At 33.8% G+C, this 21,376-nt stretch overlaps 1 protein-coding gene across 2 annotated transcripts in view; it reads right to left on the bottom strand.

Annotated features, from left to right (window-relative positions):
* LOC148283585 (uncharacterized) overlaps positions 1-21,376 on the bottom strand; it is a 132,983-nt gene that overhangs the window by 67,911 nt on the left and 43,696 nt on the right. For both annotated transcript variants that reach the window (XM_088243618.1, XM_088243619.1), the window contains exon 2: positions 16,219-16,739. In XM_088243618.1, the coding sequence (XP_088099744.1) occupies positions 16,219-16,730 (512 nt within the window). In that variant the 5' untranslated portion in view covers positions 16,731-16,739. The remainder of the gene's footprint in view (positions 1-16,218; positions 16,740-21,376) is intronic.

The following is a 21,376-nucleotide window of genomic DNA, read 5'->3' as shown; positions in this document are numbered from 1 at the left end:
GAACGCCCGAACGACAATCTGATAATATTTTTGCAATAACCCATCTCTCTGGTGGTTTCTTTAATAACCATTCGAGAGCTTCTCGTATTGCGAGTAGTTCAGCCTGGAAAACTGAGCAGAAATTATCTAATTTAAATGTTCTGCCTGGTAATTCTTTATCACTCTCAAAAGGAACGAATGCCGCTCCCACTTTTCCGTCGAGCAGGCTACCATCCGTAAAGATTCTAATTTCGTTGGGAGCATAAGGAGGTATATCTTTGTCAAGTAAAAGAATATTTTCGGGAATCCTTTCGCACGGGTGAGGTAAATCGAAATAGTTTGCAGTTCCTTGATACTTGCGATCATCTGGAATGGAATACAGCTTACCAAATTTCTTAACATTATAAATGTCCTTCCTTTCTTGAATTTTAAGGTCTAACGGTGTAAATCCTGTTAGAGCTTGAGCAGAGATGAGTGAAATGGTTCTGTATCCTCTACAAGATCTTATGGCAAATTGTCTTTGTAAGCTGTCAAGTTTTTTCTTATTGCATTTCTTTTTTACCGCTTCACCCCATAAGCTGGCCGCATATGTAACAAGAGGTTCAATTGCACCATAATATATTTGCTGCATTACCGCAGGAGAGCACCCCCATGTTGGTTTTGCCGCTCTCACAAGCATTCCAGAAAGATTGGCAGCCTTCTTGCAGACGTTATCCACATGTAGTGACCAGTTGAGATGCTTGTCTACAGTTACACCTAATACCCTAATAGAGTCAGCAAGAGCTAGCTTTACACCGTTCATGAATAAATTAGGAAGAGTTTCTTTTCTTTTGGTTACTAACATCGCTTTCGTTTTTTCCTCTGAGAAGTTAAGTTTAACCTTTTTTCCCCAATCAGCTATTGTCGAAAGGGCACAGTTTGTTCTTTCTTCGGCTTCAGACATAAGTTGAGCTCTGACTGTCAGAAAAACATCATCAGCAAACGCTTGTATGTTAATTCCATTTCCAAAATCTATTTGTAAAAGATCATCCAAAATTATATTCCAAAAGCTTGGACCACAAACTGAACCTTGAATACATCCTTGTGAAGTCTTTTTGTGTTTAGTTATATCTGCGTGTGTTATTTTGACCTCTCTGTTTTCAAGATAGTCGATAACTAGTTCCAAAATATTTTTAGGGCAGTTTTTTTGACGTAGTTGACATATTAGGAATGGCCACCAAGCATGATCAAAGGCTCCACGGATGTCCAATGAGACAGCTATGACGATTTGGCGGCTATTTTTTCCTTCATTTATAGAGCTGATGGCTGCATTTAAGGCGTCTTCGGTAGACTTCTGGGGTGTGAAGCCAAATTGTTTTGGGCTTAGCTTTTTATTAAGATGCCAAGAAATTCTTTCAATCATAAGTTTCTCCAAAACCTTTCCAAAAACTGGAATGAGCCCAATAGGTCTATATGATTTAACATCGTTTTTCTCGACTTTGCCAGGTTTTGGTATAGCAATAACATTAGAGCACTTCCAACAGATAGGAAAGCAATGAAGTCGTAAACATGCGTTGTACATTTCTAAAACTTCATTTTCAAATAGTTCTGTGACCTTAGTGCATATATCTAATGTAAAGTAGTCATTGCCCGGTGCTTTTTTGGGGCTCATATTCCGTAGTATATTAACTATTTCTTGTTTGGTAAATAGTGGGTCGTCTGGTTCAATAGATGAAAGTTGAGCTTCGTTTCTTATTTCAGAGTGCAGCACTAATTCTGAGGTGGCGTCATCGTCTGGAAAAAAGTGTTCCAAAAGACCCTGCACAGAGTCTTCAGCAGTTTTGAAAACTGTGTCTCCATTTTTAAGAGACATTGGAGGATTCTTGTTGTCATTCTTTGCTAGGACCCTGTATATAGCAGACCAAGCTGTTTCCTTGTTTTGTATTGAGCAATATTTTTTCCACGATTCTATCTTGGCATCAGCAATAGCTTTCTTATAATTTTCTTTTGCTTTTAAATATGCGGGAAGCGTAATGGTTTCGCGTCTAGTTATTCCAGAATTCCGTAGTTTGTGCTTAGCTTTTATCACCATCAGTATAAAAGGTTCAAAGACGGTCGTGAATGCTTAGATGATGATAAACATACTGGACGAACAAAAATGTCAGTTACCGAAGAAAACATCGAATAGGCAAAGCAAATCGTGTTGGAAAATCGATGTGTACAATCCGAGATCTTGCTGTGTTATTGAGCATCTCATATGAATCGGCAGATCATGTTTTGACAGATGTTTTGGGCATGAAACGCGTCGCTGCCCGCCTCGTCCCAAAAACACTGAATTTTGTCCAAAAGCAGCATCAAATTACTGTGGATAAAGATAGATAGCGACCCCACGTTAATCAAATGCATAATAACTGATGACCAGACGTGGGTTTACGAGTTTGATGTGCCAACCAAACAACCATCTTCCGAAAGGTGCTTCACAAATGAGGCAAAACTGAAAAAAACTCGTTAAACTTGTTCGAAAATTAAAGATTTGTTGACTGTATTCTTCGATATTCATGGTGAAGTGCACTGCGAATTCCTGCCATACGGTCAATAAAGAATACTATTTAGACGTTTTGCGCCGCCTGCGTGAAGCGATTTGTAAGAAAGGGCCTGATATGTGGAAGGACGATTCGTGGATGGTGCGCCATCCCATACAGCGTTGATTGTTTCGGAGTTTTTGGCCAAAAATTCGACTAATGTTATCAGCTAAGCACCGTATTCTCCAGACCACGCCCCGTCTTACTTTTTTCTTTCCCAAGACTAAAATTGCCATTGAGAAACGCGCTTTGAAACGATTGATGCCATTAATTCGCTGCGAGAGCTGAAGATCATACCTTTGCAGGCCTATACTAAGTGCGTGGACAATTGGATTAATCGTTGGCATCAATGTATCGTCGCAGATGGCGAGTATTTTGAACGGGATAATAAAGAAATTAAATTAGAAATTTTAATTTTGCGTTTTTTTGCCAAATACCCGTTTATTTTTTATCATATACTTCATTTAAGGTGATATAAATAATTATTTGTTGCAAATCAGTTTAGATCTGTCAAAACATTGGTCAGCCATAACTCAAAACAGTCATTTCTAGTTATCTCTGCTTTGCATGGATCTGAGCCATCGATATGTTTAGTAAGTATTTTTTTATTTTTTTTATTTTATTTATTGGGGATATTCCATACATAAAATTATACATGTATTCAGGGTTGATTTGATTATCTAACTAAGGTTATTTATTCCGTTCTAAGCTTGTCAAAAAAAAACAGTAATCAATACATAAAAATAATAAATAAAGTTAAAAAAGTGATGAAAAACATAGTAAAATACATGGCCAAAAAACAAAGCAATAAATGTAGCATAAACATAGTAAAAAATATATTTTTAAAAACCCGGTGAAATAAGTAGTAAAAATAAAATGCATAGTAAAAAAAAATATTTTTAAAAACCCAGTGAAATAAGTAGTAAAAATAAAATGCATAGTAAAAAAAAATATATGTGCATAGCAAAAAACGTAATATTTTTATAAAAACCAGTAAGGTATGAAGTAAAAAGAACAACCATAGTAAACGGTGCTATTTTAAAAAATGTATATGTATCGTACAAAGTATTATTGAGTCATTCAAAAATTATAAATGATATTCATATGGGGAAAGAAATTTAAGGTTTGATAGTTACATTTCCTAGTTCTAGTAAAAATGTAAGAGTATAAAAGTTTATAATAACACCTGTAGATGAAAGGATCTGAGATTTTCGAAACGAGTAGTGCTTTAAAATAAACTTAAGTGGTCTAAGAGCAAAGTGTTTTATTAATTACATATAGAATCGTAATCTTTCTGGGTAGATTCTGGGGGTTATAATAATTATTCCTGTGATGACTGAGGAGCGCTGAGTCTACGATAAGAATTGCATGGATTTCAATGAAACATTTTAACATGCAGGATGCAGATAAGTTAACGTTCGTTAGAAATCAAGAATTTGAAATTAGAAATTGAAGTTAAAAATTTCGAATCATTGTGGTACCAAAAATCGGTGCGTCCACCCCGTTTATATTCAAACTAGGTGAAACTCACCATGATACCAATGTTACAATTTAATTGAAAATTAAAAAAAACAGATAAATAAAATAAAACGATTTCATAAAATTTTTAAACAAAATAAATATACAGCATTAGATGATTTCTTATGACCACTTTTGATCATGGGGAAAAAACATTGTTACGTTGATAGTAAATATATTCACGTGATAGTTGCCACATTCTTCTATCAAATTATAAGAACTAATGTAACAGATTATTGAAAGTGAATATGTGAAATGAGCTGAAAAAATAACAACCGGTCTTGCTACATAAAAAACACCAAAATAAGACTTTTTAATTAGTGTTGTATGCACCCATTTGCACAAATAAAAAGTGCAACATGACGTGAGTAAAAAAGTCTTTACGTAACATAATTTCGAAAAGCTTTGTTGGTAAATTATTTAACAATAACCTAGATGAACCTCAGAACGGAAATATTTGTGCAAACCAAAAGAACATAAAAAAACTTTTTTTTTAAAAACAAAGAATGTAGGTAACCAACTTGCGCTTCGCATGTCTAGACGGGAAAATCAGAAAAACTATCTAATTCCACCTCTCATCGCATGCTCGCTTTAAAATAAAAAAAACATATATTTTTTTAAAAAAGCCTTCGTTTTGACCTTGTCCATTTTGGTTTACTTATCTTTCAAGGAAATATCCAGCATTACTAGGTACTTCTATGTTCAATGCGGAGTGAGAGTCCGTGTTTGTTTTTATGTCAGTGTAAGCTGTGTTAAAATATTTCACGACGTTTTTTCGTGATTCAAAATATTTCAAAATATTATATCTAATTAAACGTTGCATTTGGGTTTGCAGTTTATCGGTACATAACTGATATAACTTCGATATTTTTTTATGAATTTAAGGATGGTTGAATAGTTTTTTTTTTTACGAGTTCCGTCGCGGAACTTACGCGGCGCAGACGGCACGCATCATCAATGATGTGTACGAGCTAATCACCGCAAGCGAACTCTATGCAAGTTTTTGGTTTGATCGCTTCCGTTCCGTTCGGGAAATTCCGACCTCAACAATGAACCCAGTGGAAGGCCGAGACAAAAGTTGAAGATGGAGAATTGACAGCGATAGTGGAAGTGGGCTCCTCTCAAACTACGACTGAGCTGGCAGCACCTTTCAACGTAAGGGACAAAACAGTATAAAATCAGTTAAGTAAAGTCGGCAAAGCAAAAAAACTTGAGAGTGGGTACATATGAGCGAAATGTAAACCAGCGGCAAGCTCGCGACAATGCCCGAGTTGCTTTGCTGAAGGAATTTGGGAAGGCCATGCCTTTCTGGGATTTTTGTTTACTATTTAAAATAGTAAACAGTAAACTGTTAAGATGCATTTGATTGTCCTTTATTTTTTTAATACTCTGTTTTACCTCTTTTGTATATTGTAAAAAAAAAAACAAAAATTAATGAATATTTTTTTTTTAAATAAAAAAAAAAATAATTCAGAGTCGGGTCGTTACTTTTTTTTCTTTTTAAAAAGAGAAAAACTTGAGTTCTTATTATTTACTCAAATATTTAAATTTTCAGACCATTTCCTTAAAGTCGTAAATAACTTGTGCTGGGAAAATGGAAATCGAGTTGTGGTAGAGTGGGATTTGAGCCTCGGACCTTTGGCCCGTGAGTCCACAATACTACCACGGGACCACAACCCGGTTCAAACTTGCGATGAGAAATGTACGAGTTTATTGTAAGACAACTACTGTAAACGGTTATCGCAGTGGTTGGATAAAGAAGAATACACTTAACAGAAGAATACAGATATCTATCGTATTCTTCCAGTAGACTTTTTTTTCAATTAAAAATAAAATGTATACACACACAGGCCATGCCTTTGTGGGATATTTGGTGTTAATGTAACAGTTGTTTTTGTATACGTAACTTATGTATACCTATTACAAAATGCAAAAAAAATACATTAAATAAAATTTAGATCGGGTTGCGGTCCTGTAGCTAGTGTCTCGGACTCAAGGACCAAAGGTCTGTAGTTCGAATCTCACTCTACCCCAACTCGATTCCCATTTTCTAATAGTGAGTTATTTACAACTCGTTGAAAATGGCCCTCAAAATGAAATATTTGGGTAAATAGTTTAGTTCTGAGTTTATACACTATATCCGTTTGTTCACTATAAATATGTATGTAGAACTGTTGATTTCCCAAACAAAATAAATAAAATAATAAAATAAATATTAATAAAACATAAGAACGCAAATATTTCTTTTCTATTAAAAAAAAAAAAGGGGGGGTCAATAAAACGAAAGATCACCCGAAATTATCTTGAGGTAACGGTGTGGTTGTCTTGTGTCGGCATAATCAGCTACAGCTTCATATGATCTGGCTTAAATTAAATTGTAGACGTATATTGTTAAGAATTACAGACAACGTGGAAAAGCTCACAGTAAAACATCCGAGCCTGGTCAGTCGCTCTTCGCCGCTGCTGCTTCACGACGCCAGGCTGTACATTTCACGGCAGGCGGTCTCTAAAGCTAGGGTTTCCTAGGACAGCGGTGCCCGTATTTTAACGGCCGTAGTGAACGGTGATGCAGTGGACAACCGTCGTAAAGGTGACTAGAGTGTGGTTTTCTAGGAAAACGGTGTTATCAACACCATTTAACACCGTTTTCCTAGGAAACCACTCTCTAATCACCTTTACGACGGCTGTCCACTGCATCACCGTTCACTACGGCCGTTAAAATACGGGCACCGCTGTCCTAGGAAACCCTAGCTTAAGCTGCAAAAGCTGAAGTTAAAAGCTGGACCTTAAACTGATCACCGTTTATTTTTTCGAAATTTGGATTTTTTTACAAGGAAAAAAAATTACTCCGAAAATTTTGTGAAAAATGTTTTGATAGCATTTGTCGCCTTCCGCCCACGGGACGTTTACCGCAAAGACATCAATCGCCTACCATTAACTGTGCAGATATTAATATATGGGACAATATTTCGAGCAATTCAATATATAACACTCAATATATTCAAATTTATTTCAACAGAGGGGGAAAACATTTTTGAGAAGGGAGACTCCCTACGGAGGAAGTCCAGCCAGTCTGCGAGCGTTTGGACATACTCAAACATTGCTCAATATATTCTTTTGTGGCCCCAAGAGTGTTCAAAGTCTTGGATGTACATATTAAGTTCTCCAAAACGAAAGCCTTTTTTAGAAAAAGTGAACATGTTTGGATTTTGTCTAAGGGAAGAGACCATTGCAGGAGACTGCTGCGAGACATTGCATAGATTTCAATATTATTAAGCGTGTTGTCCAGGTGATTATTAAAATTCATGTATATGTAATAATTTTCATTCTTGGTATTCTTGAATAATACGCATGCTTCCACTTTCCACTATGCTGTATCCCAATTCGACACAGGGCTCTCGGCCTCATAGAGTTAGGGATACGTTATTATTTTTCGTAATATGTATCTTTAGCATCATCATCATACCCTTTCCGCACCTGATGGTGCATATGGCACTGCATTGGTACACCAATCACAGCGTATCTTGATCTTTTTTTGTTACATGAAGGTAAGATGATCAGTCTTACGTTTCAGGTACCAGTCCAGGTACTATGAAATATTCCCGTGTGAAAACACCCTTTTTTCAATCCCGGAATCAAACCCGAGGCCTCTTGCATAGTAGGCAGACGCGCTGGTCATCACACCATATGAATAAATAAATAAAATAGTTTTCATTAAAAAAATTAAAATATATTAATTTATGTTTCTAAACAATATGGCAATTTTATGAAATACTAACAAAATTGTGGATGATAATATAGGTCAATCCTTAAGTCTTTATTGGACCGACTATACATCAACCAGGGAGATTTTGGCTTTTCGAACTGATGATAAGAATTATAATGGAGTCAACTACTAAACGTATAAACCACCCTGAAATTAAACCTTAAAGAAAAACGAACATGTCGAATATGTAAACTGACCTTAATTTGCAGGCTCCTGTAGATTCAATCCGCCGGCTTTTTTGTGTTTTAACCTCGTCAACTATCGTTTTCTGTTTGATAGGAGTGTTACTACGTATCTCATCTGCACGACGCCTGCTTGGTTTCTTATGGATCGGCAAATTCGAGCCATCATTAGATTTCGTGTCAGTGCCCATATTATATTTCATTGTGTGCATATAATTATTTGATGCTGGCATATAATTATTTGATGCTGGCATATAATCATTTGATGCTGGCATATAATCATTTGATGCTGGCATATAATCATTTGATGCTGGCATATAATCATTTGTTGATAGCATATTACAATTTGTCGCTTGCACATTATCTGTAGCTACCTGAGTATCAATGTTTTCCCATTGACTGGTATTTTGAGCATTGTATTCGTGATTGGTCATAAAGTTTGGAAGCATTTCTAACGTAGTCGAATTGACTTGTAGAGGTGTCGCTTTGTGCGATGGCGTAAAATTGGAATTGCCGATGGGCGCCATAGCATTCTCCTCGATGTATTGCATCATTTCATCCATAGTCAATACGCGTTCTGGTTGTGCTGTGCAAAAATCCAGTAAAAAATTAGCGTTGTACGCTGGCTTCGTTGCATCAAATTGTGGGTTTTCTTCATGATTTATATTATGATCACATAGTATCTCAGATTCCGGCATGATTGCGTATTCGATGTTCGGTGAGGTGTAAGTGTTCCAATCATTCGAAATTATATTCTCTCTTCCAAAGTTGCTTCCAATTGACTCAGGGTACTGTTCCATAAAGGAATGCATTGGAGTGTCATAATAATCAGCACAATATGGAGCGTTGGTAAAGGTATGACTGGGTGCCGGAAAACCGGGAGTATTATGAACAGATATAGATGTTGACATTGTAGAACGCGAGAGATGTCCAAAAGTATCATCAATCAATTTTTGAAGAGAATCATCAGGACGATTTTGTTCGAGGTTCAAATGATTGCTGTCCGATGGTAAAATATCGTTTTTAGGCATGGAACTACCACTGGGATCGCTACTTGCATTATTTAACTGCGTTTCACTAGCTCCCAAAAGCTCTTCATTCATCATTTTGCTGGGTTTTGATAAACTATTTTTACAGTTAAAATGCAATTAAGAATTATTCTAAAAATACGTATTTAATTGTATACATCATATTACATCTACGTGAAAGAGAGAAGCAAGTAGAATATTTTCAATAATGTATTTGTCTCTTTGCAAGTATGAAATAATATTGTTGTACAAATTAGGTTTTAGATAACCTGAGATCAAGAGTTTTAGGAATGTTATTACTTTGGTAAAGTTTGTAAATTCAGCATAATATCACTACTTACGTCACACGTGAAACACTAACATTTTGGTTGTATCCTTTTTTCACATCGAACACTTATTAAGAAAAATAAAAATAGTTTTTTCACTTACGTCGGCGCCGCGTTAAACGTCAAACAATGGAACAAGTTTTTAATATTTCGATAAATCTTATGCACAGGAAATTAGTTGAAAACTTTGGTAGTGAGAAACTATGGGAGTATTTTATATATGATAAATGTTTTTATTGTTATTATTCAAACTTTAATAAATTTGTTCAGTAGAAGTACTGTAGTGACGTGAGAAACCCGGCTATGAATGGGACGGTTTGCGCGCGGACGTCGCGGTAACTCGGCGCTGAGCGACTGACGACTGACGACTGAAATGACTAAGGTAGGCTGAACGCTGAACTGACTGGCCCAGCGGGAAAAGGCGCGCGCCTTCGGCACCCCTCTCCTCGCCTGGCCAACGTTTAAGACAACATTTTATTTTGCAACTATTATCAACAAAAAAACCGTTGTCACGAAAAATCAAAGAAACTCTCTTACGGCCAAAGTAAATATCATTTTTGGAAATACTAACACAATTATCAAGAAGACGCATCGATGAATCAACAAGTTGTTTTACTTACTTACGTGTGGCTTATATTCGTACCGGTAAACATGGTCCACGATATAAAAAAAATACGGTTACATATTTTGCAAATAGCTTTTTAATGCGCCTGCCTTAAATTTTGACCAATCGCGATCCTACTGCCATTCTTGTGACTTTAAAATTCAAATTTAGTATCTTTGAAAAATACAAAAAGTAATGAAAAAATATTTTAATCATTTTTGATGGTCGTCGGCCTCGTGGTGTAATGGTCAGCGCGTTTACCTACCATGCGAGAGGTCTCGGATTCGATTCCCGACATGGTTGATATGAAATATTTACTTAAAATGATGTTTTCACACCAGAATATTCCTGGACTGGTAACTGAAGCGCAAGATAGATCACCTTACCTTCATGTAACAATAAAAAAATTATCAAGATACGCTGCGATTGGTGTACCAATGCAGTGCCCTACCATACAATTAGGTGCGGAAAGTGAATGATGATGATGATTTGATTTGGTTGGATAATTTATACAGCGCCATTTTTGTGAAAATCGCCTCAGGGGCGCTGTACAATAAATAAATATCCCAGCACGTCTTGCAGCTACAGAGCGCATGGACGGTAAGTAATCTAGCCCTTATTATTTATTATGTACAATTTTGTTTACATATGTGGTTCGTTTGTTTCATGTTCTTTTATTTATTAATATACCTTAATAAAGAATATAAATAAAAATAAATACTAATTAGGTGTAGGAAAATTCACAAACGAATGCATATATAGGTACCCGTAGCATGTAGTTATTATTGTTACGAATTGTTAAATTAGTGTTTGAAAAGGAAAATAAATCCGCCGTCGGGATTAAATACTATGTTTCATAATACAGTTATACGCTGCTGATATGAGGAGATATGTATTTTTCATGAAGATTTGACGTTTCATTCCTACAAACTAATGCTTGTTCAAAAATTGAGTGTTATTGACTACGCAAACCACTAAAATCGCTTTCAGGAAATCTCTCCGGGAGCAACTTTTTTCTGTAGTGACGGGACCCATTTTCATCTCTCGTGAGCTGTCGATTTGTTTCAATAATGAACAAAATTTTCAATATTTGGCTGTAATTAACCCACAGCAACTCCACAAAAGACCACTCCATTGAAATTGCGACCATACCTATTAAAAAGCGCCAAAAATCATGAGAAAACTTCAGAAATCGCCTTCACCAATGTTTTGCTGCTGGCAGCCGCCATCTCGTTAGTATAATTTTTGAAATATTATGTAAAAAATGGGATTACCTATAAAATGACCAGCTTTTCTCTAAGTTGTACCGTTATTTATTTATAGCCTCTCAAAATTTTTCAGTCGGCGCCGCTCCATCCTGTATTATATTATGTTTTGAAATAATTATTCTTTATTATTCATGTATTATTAAAAAGTTTTTTTTTGTTTTTATTCACATAATTCAAATTGTATAATTGTTCATTTCATTTTGTAACTTAACCCTTGGAACACATATTTTGTGTTGATTTACGTCTTGCTAACCTAATTAAACATGTTATTTTTTTTATATAATTAACCTATTGATTTGAAAAAGCTGGGTGGAAGACTGATCTACCAGTGTACGTTATTACGATGTTCTTGAGGCATAAGACTTATTATTTATACGAAATATGAGTAAATACCTCAATTTTGCTAGGATATTAAATGTATGTATAGGTATAGTGGGTTAATATTAATCTCAGGGAAAATGTTTGTAGACTCTTTTTACAACAAATTATGTCTCTATTATTTTTATATTTTACTAGCTGAACCCGGCCACGCTTCGCTGAGGCTTTGTCTGATATTAAAAATAGTCTCGCAACTATGCATTTATCGAGAAAACACATTGTTTAATTGAATATCTTTAGCGTTGCTGTGCCTATGCTGTAGAATATGAGAAAAGAAAGTTACTTTGGCTATCTTTATATATATAATTCCTCTGTACGTGTGATGTCACCGTACTCCTCCTAAACGGCTTAACCGATTTACGTTCGGTTTTCAGAGAAATATAGATCTTTGAGCTGTGCGTGTTCGTAGATATTAAAATCTTCAATCGAATATGTAAAAAAGAAGTAAGGAGCATAAATGTTTTATTCATCGATCTACCAGGGTTGCATAGATGTGGTTTTTTTGTGTGTAAAAAAGTTTGTTTTTGAATGTTTACAAACAGCATTAGTTTTTTGTTGATCTTAATCAGAATCTTTCCTTAAATTCCTTATAATTTCTACCCATTTATTTATTTTTATTGGATTTTTGGTAACACTAAAATAATATTAAATTCAATACATTAAAATAAATCGTATTTCTGCATAAGAACATCCCTTTGTTGGTGAGACGACCGGAGTTTGACGTTTGCAAAAAGAATGCTATATTCGAAAAAAGATTTATTTTATGTTTTGGAATTCAACCATAAACAAGTACCTACTTAAATTAAATATTTTTTTAATATTGACAACTTTTAGTTTTGGAATTCAATCATTAAGAAGTACCTAGGTACCTACTTATCAAGGAAAACTTATTCCAAGGTAATATCAGGCAAACCAATCACTGTGTAGAATTTTCATTCAGTACTTACTAACTATGACAACTTACGAGTTAATTAAATACGTATAGAATGTTCCGTTTCTGTTGAAACTTCCGAATAAAAAATATAGAAATGCTCTTCTGCTAAAATGTAATGTTCTGTTAAAATTTTGAGTCAATCCATTGATTACTTCCGAGATTTGCAGCCTCAAACATACAGGACCTAATTTTTTTTTAACATACTGGCGGACCCGACAGACGTTATTCTGCCGGAACGTTGGCTTGCCTGCTTAACTGGTTGAACAAACGTTTTTCCGACTTTTTTGAGCTATTTATATATACGGAATAAGGGTAAGTTTTTTGCCTTGTTTCCTCATGTGATTGGCTAGGAGTCCTCGTCGTGCTCAAATCAAAATTGTGCAAAAATCACTGCCCTAGTGCCATAATCTAGGAAGAAAATACGGCAATACGTGTTAGCAAAGAAAAGTCAGAGTGCGATACACCCTGAGCCCTTTAAAATTATGACACATAACCCATGCCAAAAGCGAATTTAGTCATTCTTTAATTAATTAACTATAATTGATTAAAATGCCTGATTGTGTCGTAAAAGTGTGCAAAAACTGTTCGGATAAAAGACAAAATACTTTTTATCAATATGTAGGTACCTAGTTACTTGTTTATGATTGAATCCCAAAACTAAAAAATGATTGAATCCCAAAACTAAAAATTATTAATATTCCCGAACGTTGGCTTGCCTGCTAAAAGCTGGTTCAGCAAACGTTTTTTCGTAAATAAGGACATACGTTATTTATTTTTGCCTTTTTTGAGCTATTTATATATTCCTTATAAGGGTTAGTTTTTCGTTTTATCTCATGTGATTGGCTAAAAGCCCTTGTCATGCTCAAATTAAAATCATGCAAAAATCACTACTTTAGTGACATAATACATGGAGAAAATACGGGAATACGTGTTAATGAAGAAAAGTCAGACCGCGTTTTACCCTGAGCCTTCTAAAATTATGACACTCAACTCATGCCCTACACGATTTAATCGCCAGCAGGATTTTGACGTGACCTTGATATTTAATTCGAAACCAAAAGAAAAGAAAGAACTATTATAGACTAGATTTTGTCTTCAGATAGTTTTTTTTTTTGCCCGAGCTTTGATTTTATTTAGTTGTATTTTATTTCATTTGTACCTGTATTTAGTAAGAAAATGTGTTTACCATTGTTGGAACGGACTGTATAAGTCCATCAATAAGTAAATAAATAAATAATAATAAAAGAAAAATGACTGTATCGTTAAAGCGTGCAAAAACTTTTCGGATAAAAGGAAAAATACTTTTCATTGATATATAGGTACTTGTTTATGATTGAATTCCAAAACATGAGATAAAATTATTTTTGAATAAATATTTTTTTTACCAATGTCAAACTCTACGCAACTTACCGGCAGTGGTGTATTCTGTGTAAGAATCCGCTTTTCAAAAATGTCTCGAATGTCGGTTAACATTTTATAAGCATTGCTAAAAATTCCATTGAAAATAAATTCTTATGTAGAAATTCAGAAATCGTAAGGAAATTAATAAATTAATAATTTATGTTCGTTAACGTTAAAATACAAACTTTTTTAATATACAAAAAAAAAAAAACATTCTCAAATTTTTTTGGAATATGCAATTCATTTGAATGCAACCCTGAAGGTTCGATGAAAAACACATATTCACTCCTAACTTATTTTCCGATGAACATGTCGAAGATATTATTATTTGCAAACCTAAGTCACGTGAATTGGATTATTTTGCAAAAAACCACATGTAAATCGGTCTGGTAGTTATCGAATCTATAAAGGACAAACTATTATAAACTTATTTTTATATATAGATTTGCATTTTATTTCATTGTAACTGTTGTTATTTTAACAAAACGTTTCACTTGGGTAATAATTTGTAAATGAACTTAAGCGTATTAAACAAAAAAAAATCGTTATATGTACAGAGTAAATTAAGTTTGTCTTTGTAATTTGGCCACATTATTTTATTTTATTTTATTTGGGAAATCAACTGTTCTACATACATATTTTTAGTAAACAAACAGATATAGTGTATAAACTCAGAACTAATAATAGATTTCCACATAGTATACAAAGTTAGTAAAGAAAATATATTACATATCAAATAAATACATACAATTTATACATATAAAAATGTTATTTTCATGTACTCAATAATCAAAGATTTTTCAAATATTTATTTTAAGAACATTAAGTTACTGTAAATTGGGCGGGATAAGGACAAAAATGCTTGAAAAGAGGATAAGGCGGGGAGGGGAGGGGAGATGTACATATTTATTATTATAATGTCTACTAAGTTACATAATGCATTTTTAGTGTAAATTTTAAATCTGACAGAGTGATGTTTATGTAATCTATATTTTTAAATTTTGTATTGTACATTATATGATAGTGCTTGTAGCGGCTTTGCATACTATACAGCTCTTGAAATTTGTGCACCTATCGCAGTTTTACCAAATATTCGCCTATTTACATTTCGACAGCATTTAGCCTACTTTAATTCTTGTTTTTCCAATTCCATACTTCTCTTCCATACATTGAGTACAATAGGTAGGTAGTTTAATTGACGAAATAAATATGCACGCGTAGTGTCTAAGAACGGCTTGTTTTAGTTTTTTTTTTACTAACTTGACAAAAAATAAAATAAAAACCCGTGTTTTGTTGTAGGCACATTATGAAATTCATGATAATTATCAAAGGAATTTGCTATGTTAGCTCTTATGCAAAGAAAATATATCACATTAGACCAGTAAACATATTTTGCATAATATGCATATCTATTGGATTTATAAATTACAATGTTTGCAAATAAATTTAAAATCTACACGCATTACTGTATATTTAAAAATTTTGTGCGAAAATATTTCAGGTTATAGTAAATAATAATAACAAAAATCAATCAATATTACGTCCCCTTTCTTGTCATTTGTCGGTCAGTGGTGTCGCGAACTAGCGGGTCAGCAGTTAGGGGTGCAAACCCCGTTTTAGCTCATATGTCAATTATTTTTAATTTAACAGTATTACAAATTACAAGTCTAGTAAAGACATTCACAAACTCAATAAACAGCTGGATGCCTACGTGTAATATCTAGGATGTTCCGGGTTCCAAATTCGATTCCCGTTTAGGTCACAATTAAATTTTATTATTATAAATATCAACAATATTTTCAATTTGTCCAAATGTTTGCAAACAAGGACTGGATTCAACTCCCCGAGGAGCTGTGTTTTTTCTAATGTTCTTCATATCTGTTGTAATATGTTAATTTTATAAATATTGCTTTTTTTATTTTATTGTTTTAAGCGCCGACAAAATTGGCTTTTATTTTAATTTGGTGCAGCTTTATTCTTACAATGGGTAATAGAAATATAAAAATAACATAGTACAAAATTAAAAACATACAAATATATATATATGATTTTTTCAAGTACAGAAACTACTTTGTCTTGGCTTGATGTAGTGCAAAAAAAATACAAAACAAAACATTGTCGGCAGTATCCGTTACGAGTTATGACTGTAGGTAATGTACAAAAATATTTTGTTTAAATTGAAACACTATATCAAAATTAATCTTTTGATTATGAATGAATCACGTTTCGCCATAAAGACCTATGTTTGTAAATAATAATAAACAATATCTTACCTTAGACACAAGCTCGAATTCGGAGACCCTGAATCCGATTTCAAGTCTTTGTTGGAAGAACTATCTTCACTCTTAGAATCTGAAACCTGAGCCCAGGGATTCGCTTTTTCAGACTTATCAGTTTTTGCCATAATAACGGAGTCCATAGAATTATCACTACCAGTCGTTACTAGAGACGAACTATCATTACTGACATCGGTGTCTTTCGATATGTGCACTGGGCTGGATTCAGACTTATATTCCCTGTTCTGTTCTGATTTCAAAGACCTGATGACACCGCTCCTGATGTAGTTTTGTACTATTATGGAGCTTTTGTTCTGGACTATGACCGGTTGGTTGGCCGGGGGCTGCGTTATCACAGACCTGAGCTCAGTGCTTGGGATATTTGAGTCGAGTTGCTGATGCTCTACAACCGCAACGGCCTTTACTATGACCTGGGTCACGGGAGATACGGTAGTGGTGATAATGACCTTCGCGTTAGGTTCATCGTCCGCCATATTAGATTCCGCCATTGCAAATATCTGCAACAAAAAAACATGACCGTTAGAATTTTTACTACCCCGTGGGTGGCAATAGGGTTTTGAATTAGATGATCAACAAATCGAAACCATACTTGGCCATGTGGATGTGTTTTTTTAAAAATAACAACGAAAACAAATAAAAAAAATCAAATATCGATATGTTAACATGATTCTATCTAAGTATAGTAGTATCGACTGTAATGCCTAAATGAATTCAAATTGATATACCTATAATAATTGATATATTAACATCTATCAATTATTATTTTGGAATAGGAAGTTTTTATCGTAATTATTCTCAATAGCTTAACGTAGATTTTCTTTTGTTTTTTATTTGTTTGAAATGTTTTATAAATAGATACATTTTTATTTAAGTAATACATATTAAAGCAAAAAGAAAAAAATAAAAGCGAAAAGAAATACCACACCAAAAAAGGGACAACGTCTTGAGCGTGGTGTGGGATATTCGGGAAATATGAAATTTTAAGCATCTACAGCAATGTTTATCAACCTGTGAGTCACGGGCACAAGCAAGGCAAAAGTAGAAAGACAGCTTACAAAGACAATTTGCCATAAGATCTGGTATAGGATACCGGATAATTTCACTCATCTCAGCTCAAGCCCTAACAGGGTTTACACCGTTAGACCTTAAAATTCAAGAAAGAAAGGAGATTTATAATGTTAAGAAATTTGTTAAGCTGTATTCCATTCCAGATGATCGCAAGTATCAAGGAACTACAAACTATTTTGATTTACCTCACCAGTGTGCAAAAATTCCCGAAAGTGTTATTTTACTTGACCAAGATATACCTCCTTATGCTCCCAATGATATAAGATTCTTTACGGATGGTAGCCTGCTCGACGGCAAAGTGGGAGCGGCATTCGTTCCTATTGAGGTTGATAAATAATTACCAGGCAGAACATTTAAATTAGATGATTTCTGCTCAGTTTTTCAGGCTGAACTACTCGCAATACGAGAAGCTCTCGAATGGTTATTAAAAAAACTACCAAAGAGGTGGGTTATTGCGAAAATATTATCAGATTGTCGATCGGGTGTTCAAGCTATAACTGATACTCGGTCGGTAAATCCATTAACTTTAGATATTCAGAGTAAAATTAAGCATCTAAAAATCAGAGGGATGATTATTCAAATATGTTGGATAAGAGGACATGCTGGTATCGTAGGAAATGAGAGAGCAGATGTACTAGCAAGAGCCGCAACTTGTAAAATAACGGTACTCTTTTTCTCAGAATTTCCTCTTAGCTTTGCTAAACGCTGTATAAAACAAAATACGCAGCAGCGTTGGGAAACTTCCGTCGTCATCACCAAAGTCCATTCGAAACGACCCAAATTTTTCCTGGACACGGAGCCACGACAGGTTACCTATATAGGTTTAAATGAAGGAATGATGACTATTGTCCATGCGATGATATTTTTTCACAGAGTATCGAACATCTGTTATTTCAGTGCCCATTTTTCAGTTTACAACGCCATAATCTTAAAGCAGAATGCAGGAAAGATGGGATACCTTTAACAGATATCCACACTGTCGTTTAAAGTAGTTATCACGCGCTATTGTTCTTGGACTTTGAAACAATGGTGATTGGACACATAAAGGTTATAAACCAAATCGAACATCCCGTTTCCAAGGCAAACAATAACGAGTACCTTATCCTTGTACATGACACGTTAGGCTACTTAATAAAGGGGTCCAAATATTAAAATAAAAAACAAAAAAAAAAATAAGAGATGAAAAACTGGTATCCTGAGGGGAAAGAGGGATAGCGATAGAAATCTGGCACATTCAAAAAGGATAAAAAAAAACACCGATCTACAGGATTTATCAACTATCACTGGCTGGTTTAAGTAATCACTTTACATTCTGCGTAACATTATTTTATCTATTTATTTATTTAATCCAATATATAATCCAAATACATAGTTTACAAAAGAAAATATTTATACAATAGGTAAATTCAATATAATTTCATTTTTATTTATGGATGTAGCCATATTATTAAGTAAACTTTGTTAAATAGCTAATCTTAGGCGTGTTTCACATTTTGTAAAGTGTTTCCCTCGGCACGGGACATCCCAGTGAAGGAACATTACTCTGTGTAAAAAAAGAATACAAACAATGTAAAAGTATAAATAAATAAATAAAATAAGCCATATTATTATTAAGAGCTCTGCTTATAATAATAACAATAATTCCTTATTTTATTTTACGTGTAAACAATTTTTAGATTAAACAAAAATCAAATTTATAATTAAAAATTATTAAGTTAGGAACATTGTAACAAAAACAAATCCAAAATCGATACATACATTGGCCAATGATATGTCAAAAAACCTGTAAATGCCTGGACTTGATAAAGTAAAATCGATATTTATTCACGAAAATGTGTCTCTTTGTACGAAAATTTTAAGTACATTGATCGGTCAGTAATTCAACATGTTAAGGAAAAAAATGGTATACTAATTCTATTTTTCATACAGAAAACTTATTTGTGTGGATCCTAACCAGATTATTTCGTTAAATTCCCTTTAGTTTCTACACATGTATTTGTTTTTAATGGATTTTTTGTAATACTAAAATAATAATTACTGACATTCAAAACACTTGTGAAAATCGTATTCCTTCATTAAGAGCACCGCTGTTGGCAAAAAAAGCAAAGTTTGACATTTACAAAAAATATTTTAAATTTTAAAACTTATTATTTTAAGCTATGGGATTCAATCTTAAACAAGTACCAAGGTAACTCTACTTACAAACGAAAAGTTACATCATCCTTTTTACAAATGATCTCGATGAATCAATTTTATGTATGGCTAAATTTTCTTTATTTCATTACAACGTTCTTTCTTTCATTTAAACAAATCCCAATAACGAGAGAACCGTATTTAATTTTGCATTCACGAAATAAAGATCCGACGGGAGTATCAAGAACACCTGTATATTTTTTTTATTCTCAAGATGATGAAAAAAATATCAAATAGGGTTCCATAGCTAAAAAAAAATTAGGAACCGCTGAACCGTTTAGCGGGACAAATTTGTAAACTTCTGTAATAAAACAAAATCCACTTTTTTAAATTTATATATATATATATTTTTAATTGTTGAGAACCCCTGAGCTCTAGGGCATTTAATATACATTGCAACAATACCAACAAGTCAATAATTTATGATTTTCCTTATGTCTAATTTGCGTTATCTTTATTTTTTATTAAAGTATCGTATAATAAATCGTTTAGTTATAATATAATAGTACAATGTATTAAATCAACTGTGTAATATTTAAAAATATATTGTTCTTGTATTATTTCATTTTGTAGTAGAACACTGTTATAAATATACAATCGGCTGATTAACTTAAATGTTCATAATTCACTTAAATTTTTTTTTTCTTCAAGTCAATTAAATCCCAACCCGCATAAACTTATTGTCAGTAAGAAAATGCCGTAAGTATTTGTTTGATCGTCAGACCTGCAATTTCTCTTATAGATAATTTGTTCAAGATAAAGATAAATTTCTGCAACGTGATCTGCACCATTAGGTACTTACTGCAAAGACTCAAATGACACGAAAATATTTTAATAGAGAAAGCTTTACAGGCAGAAAACAAAATAAAAATTCCTTTATATGAATATGCATGTAATCTTTCTTCCGTGATAAAAACATAGCAGTATTACATATATACATATTATGTATACACGTACATACACGTATAACGTATATATATACAGTATTGTGCGAATTAATGGAATAAGAGTAATTTTTGACATTTTTTCCGTATGGCAACACTCTTATGTCAATTTGACAGTTGTTTAGCGCCAAAAATTATGTTCATTAATCCACTGGGAGGTGTACTATCTGTTGTTTTTTTACGTTTTCTTAATAAAGAACTAATTTTATAAATTGCTTGCATATCAAACAGTGTTTTTGAGTTGGTTAAAATCATGGATATCACCCCGAGGAAAAGGGCAAATATTACAAGCCTAAGTGAACACACATCAATGACTCAGAAGAAGATTGCAAATGACTGTTTTGTGAGTCAGGGAGCAGTCAGCAAGATTTTTAAGCAGAAAAGAGAAACAGGGTCAGTTGAAGCAAAGAGAATCGGAAAATGTGGAGGAAACCGGAAAACTAGTGTCCGAGATAAAATATCTTTAATCAGAAAAAGTAAGTTAAACGCCAGAAAAACAAGTTACGAACATCAACGAGATTTGGCAGCCACTAGGGTAATGATACATGACTCAACAGTACGAAGACTCATTGAATCTGGAAGAAAAGAAATTCGACCACAGAAAAAACAACTCCCAACGGCACGTATGGCACGCAAATGCTCATTTGGGCTAGAAAATATACCAAATGGACTGTAGAAGACTGGAGGAAGGTGCTGTTTTCAAATGAGACCCACGTTCTCGTGCAGGGATATCGCACTAAATTTGTTAGAAAAGGTGGGGATGAAAAACTTATTGTGGCTCATATTGACCAAACGGCGAAATATACTGTGAAGAAGATGTTTTGGGGCTACTTTTCGTATATGGGGACCGGATCTTTGATACCAATAGAAGGAATGATGAATAGACTAAAGTATAAAGCTCTATTGGAGCAGCACTTGAGTACAGAATT

Source organism: Micrasema longulum, unplaced genomic scaffold, assembly GCF_059751315.1.
Source record: "Micrasema longulum isolate JH-2025_06_02 unplaced genomic scaffold, ASM5975131v1 h1tg000220l, whole genome shotgun sequence".
Classification (NCBI taxonomy): domain Eukaryota; kingdom Metazoa; phylum Arthropoda; class Insecta; order Trichoptera; family Brachycentridae; genus Micrasema; species Micrasema longulum.
This window is presented reverse-complemented; position numbering and strand designations above follow the sequence as displayed.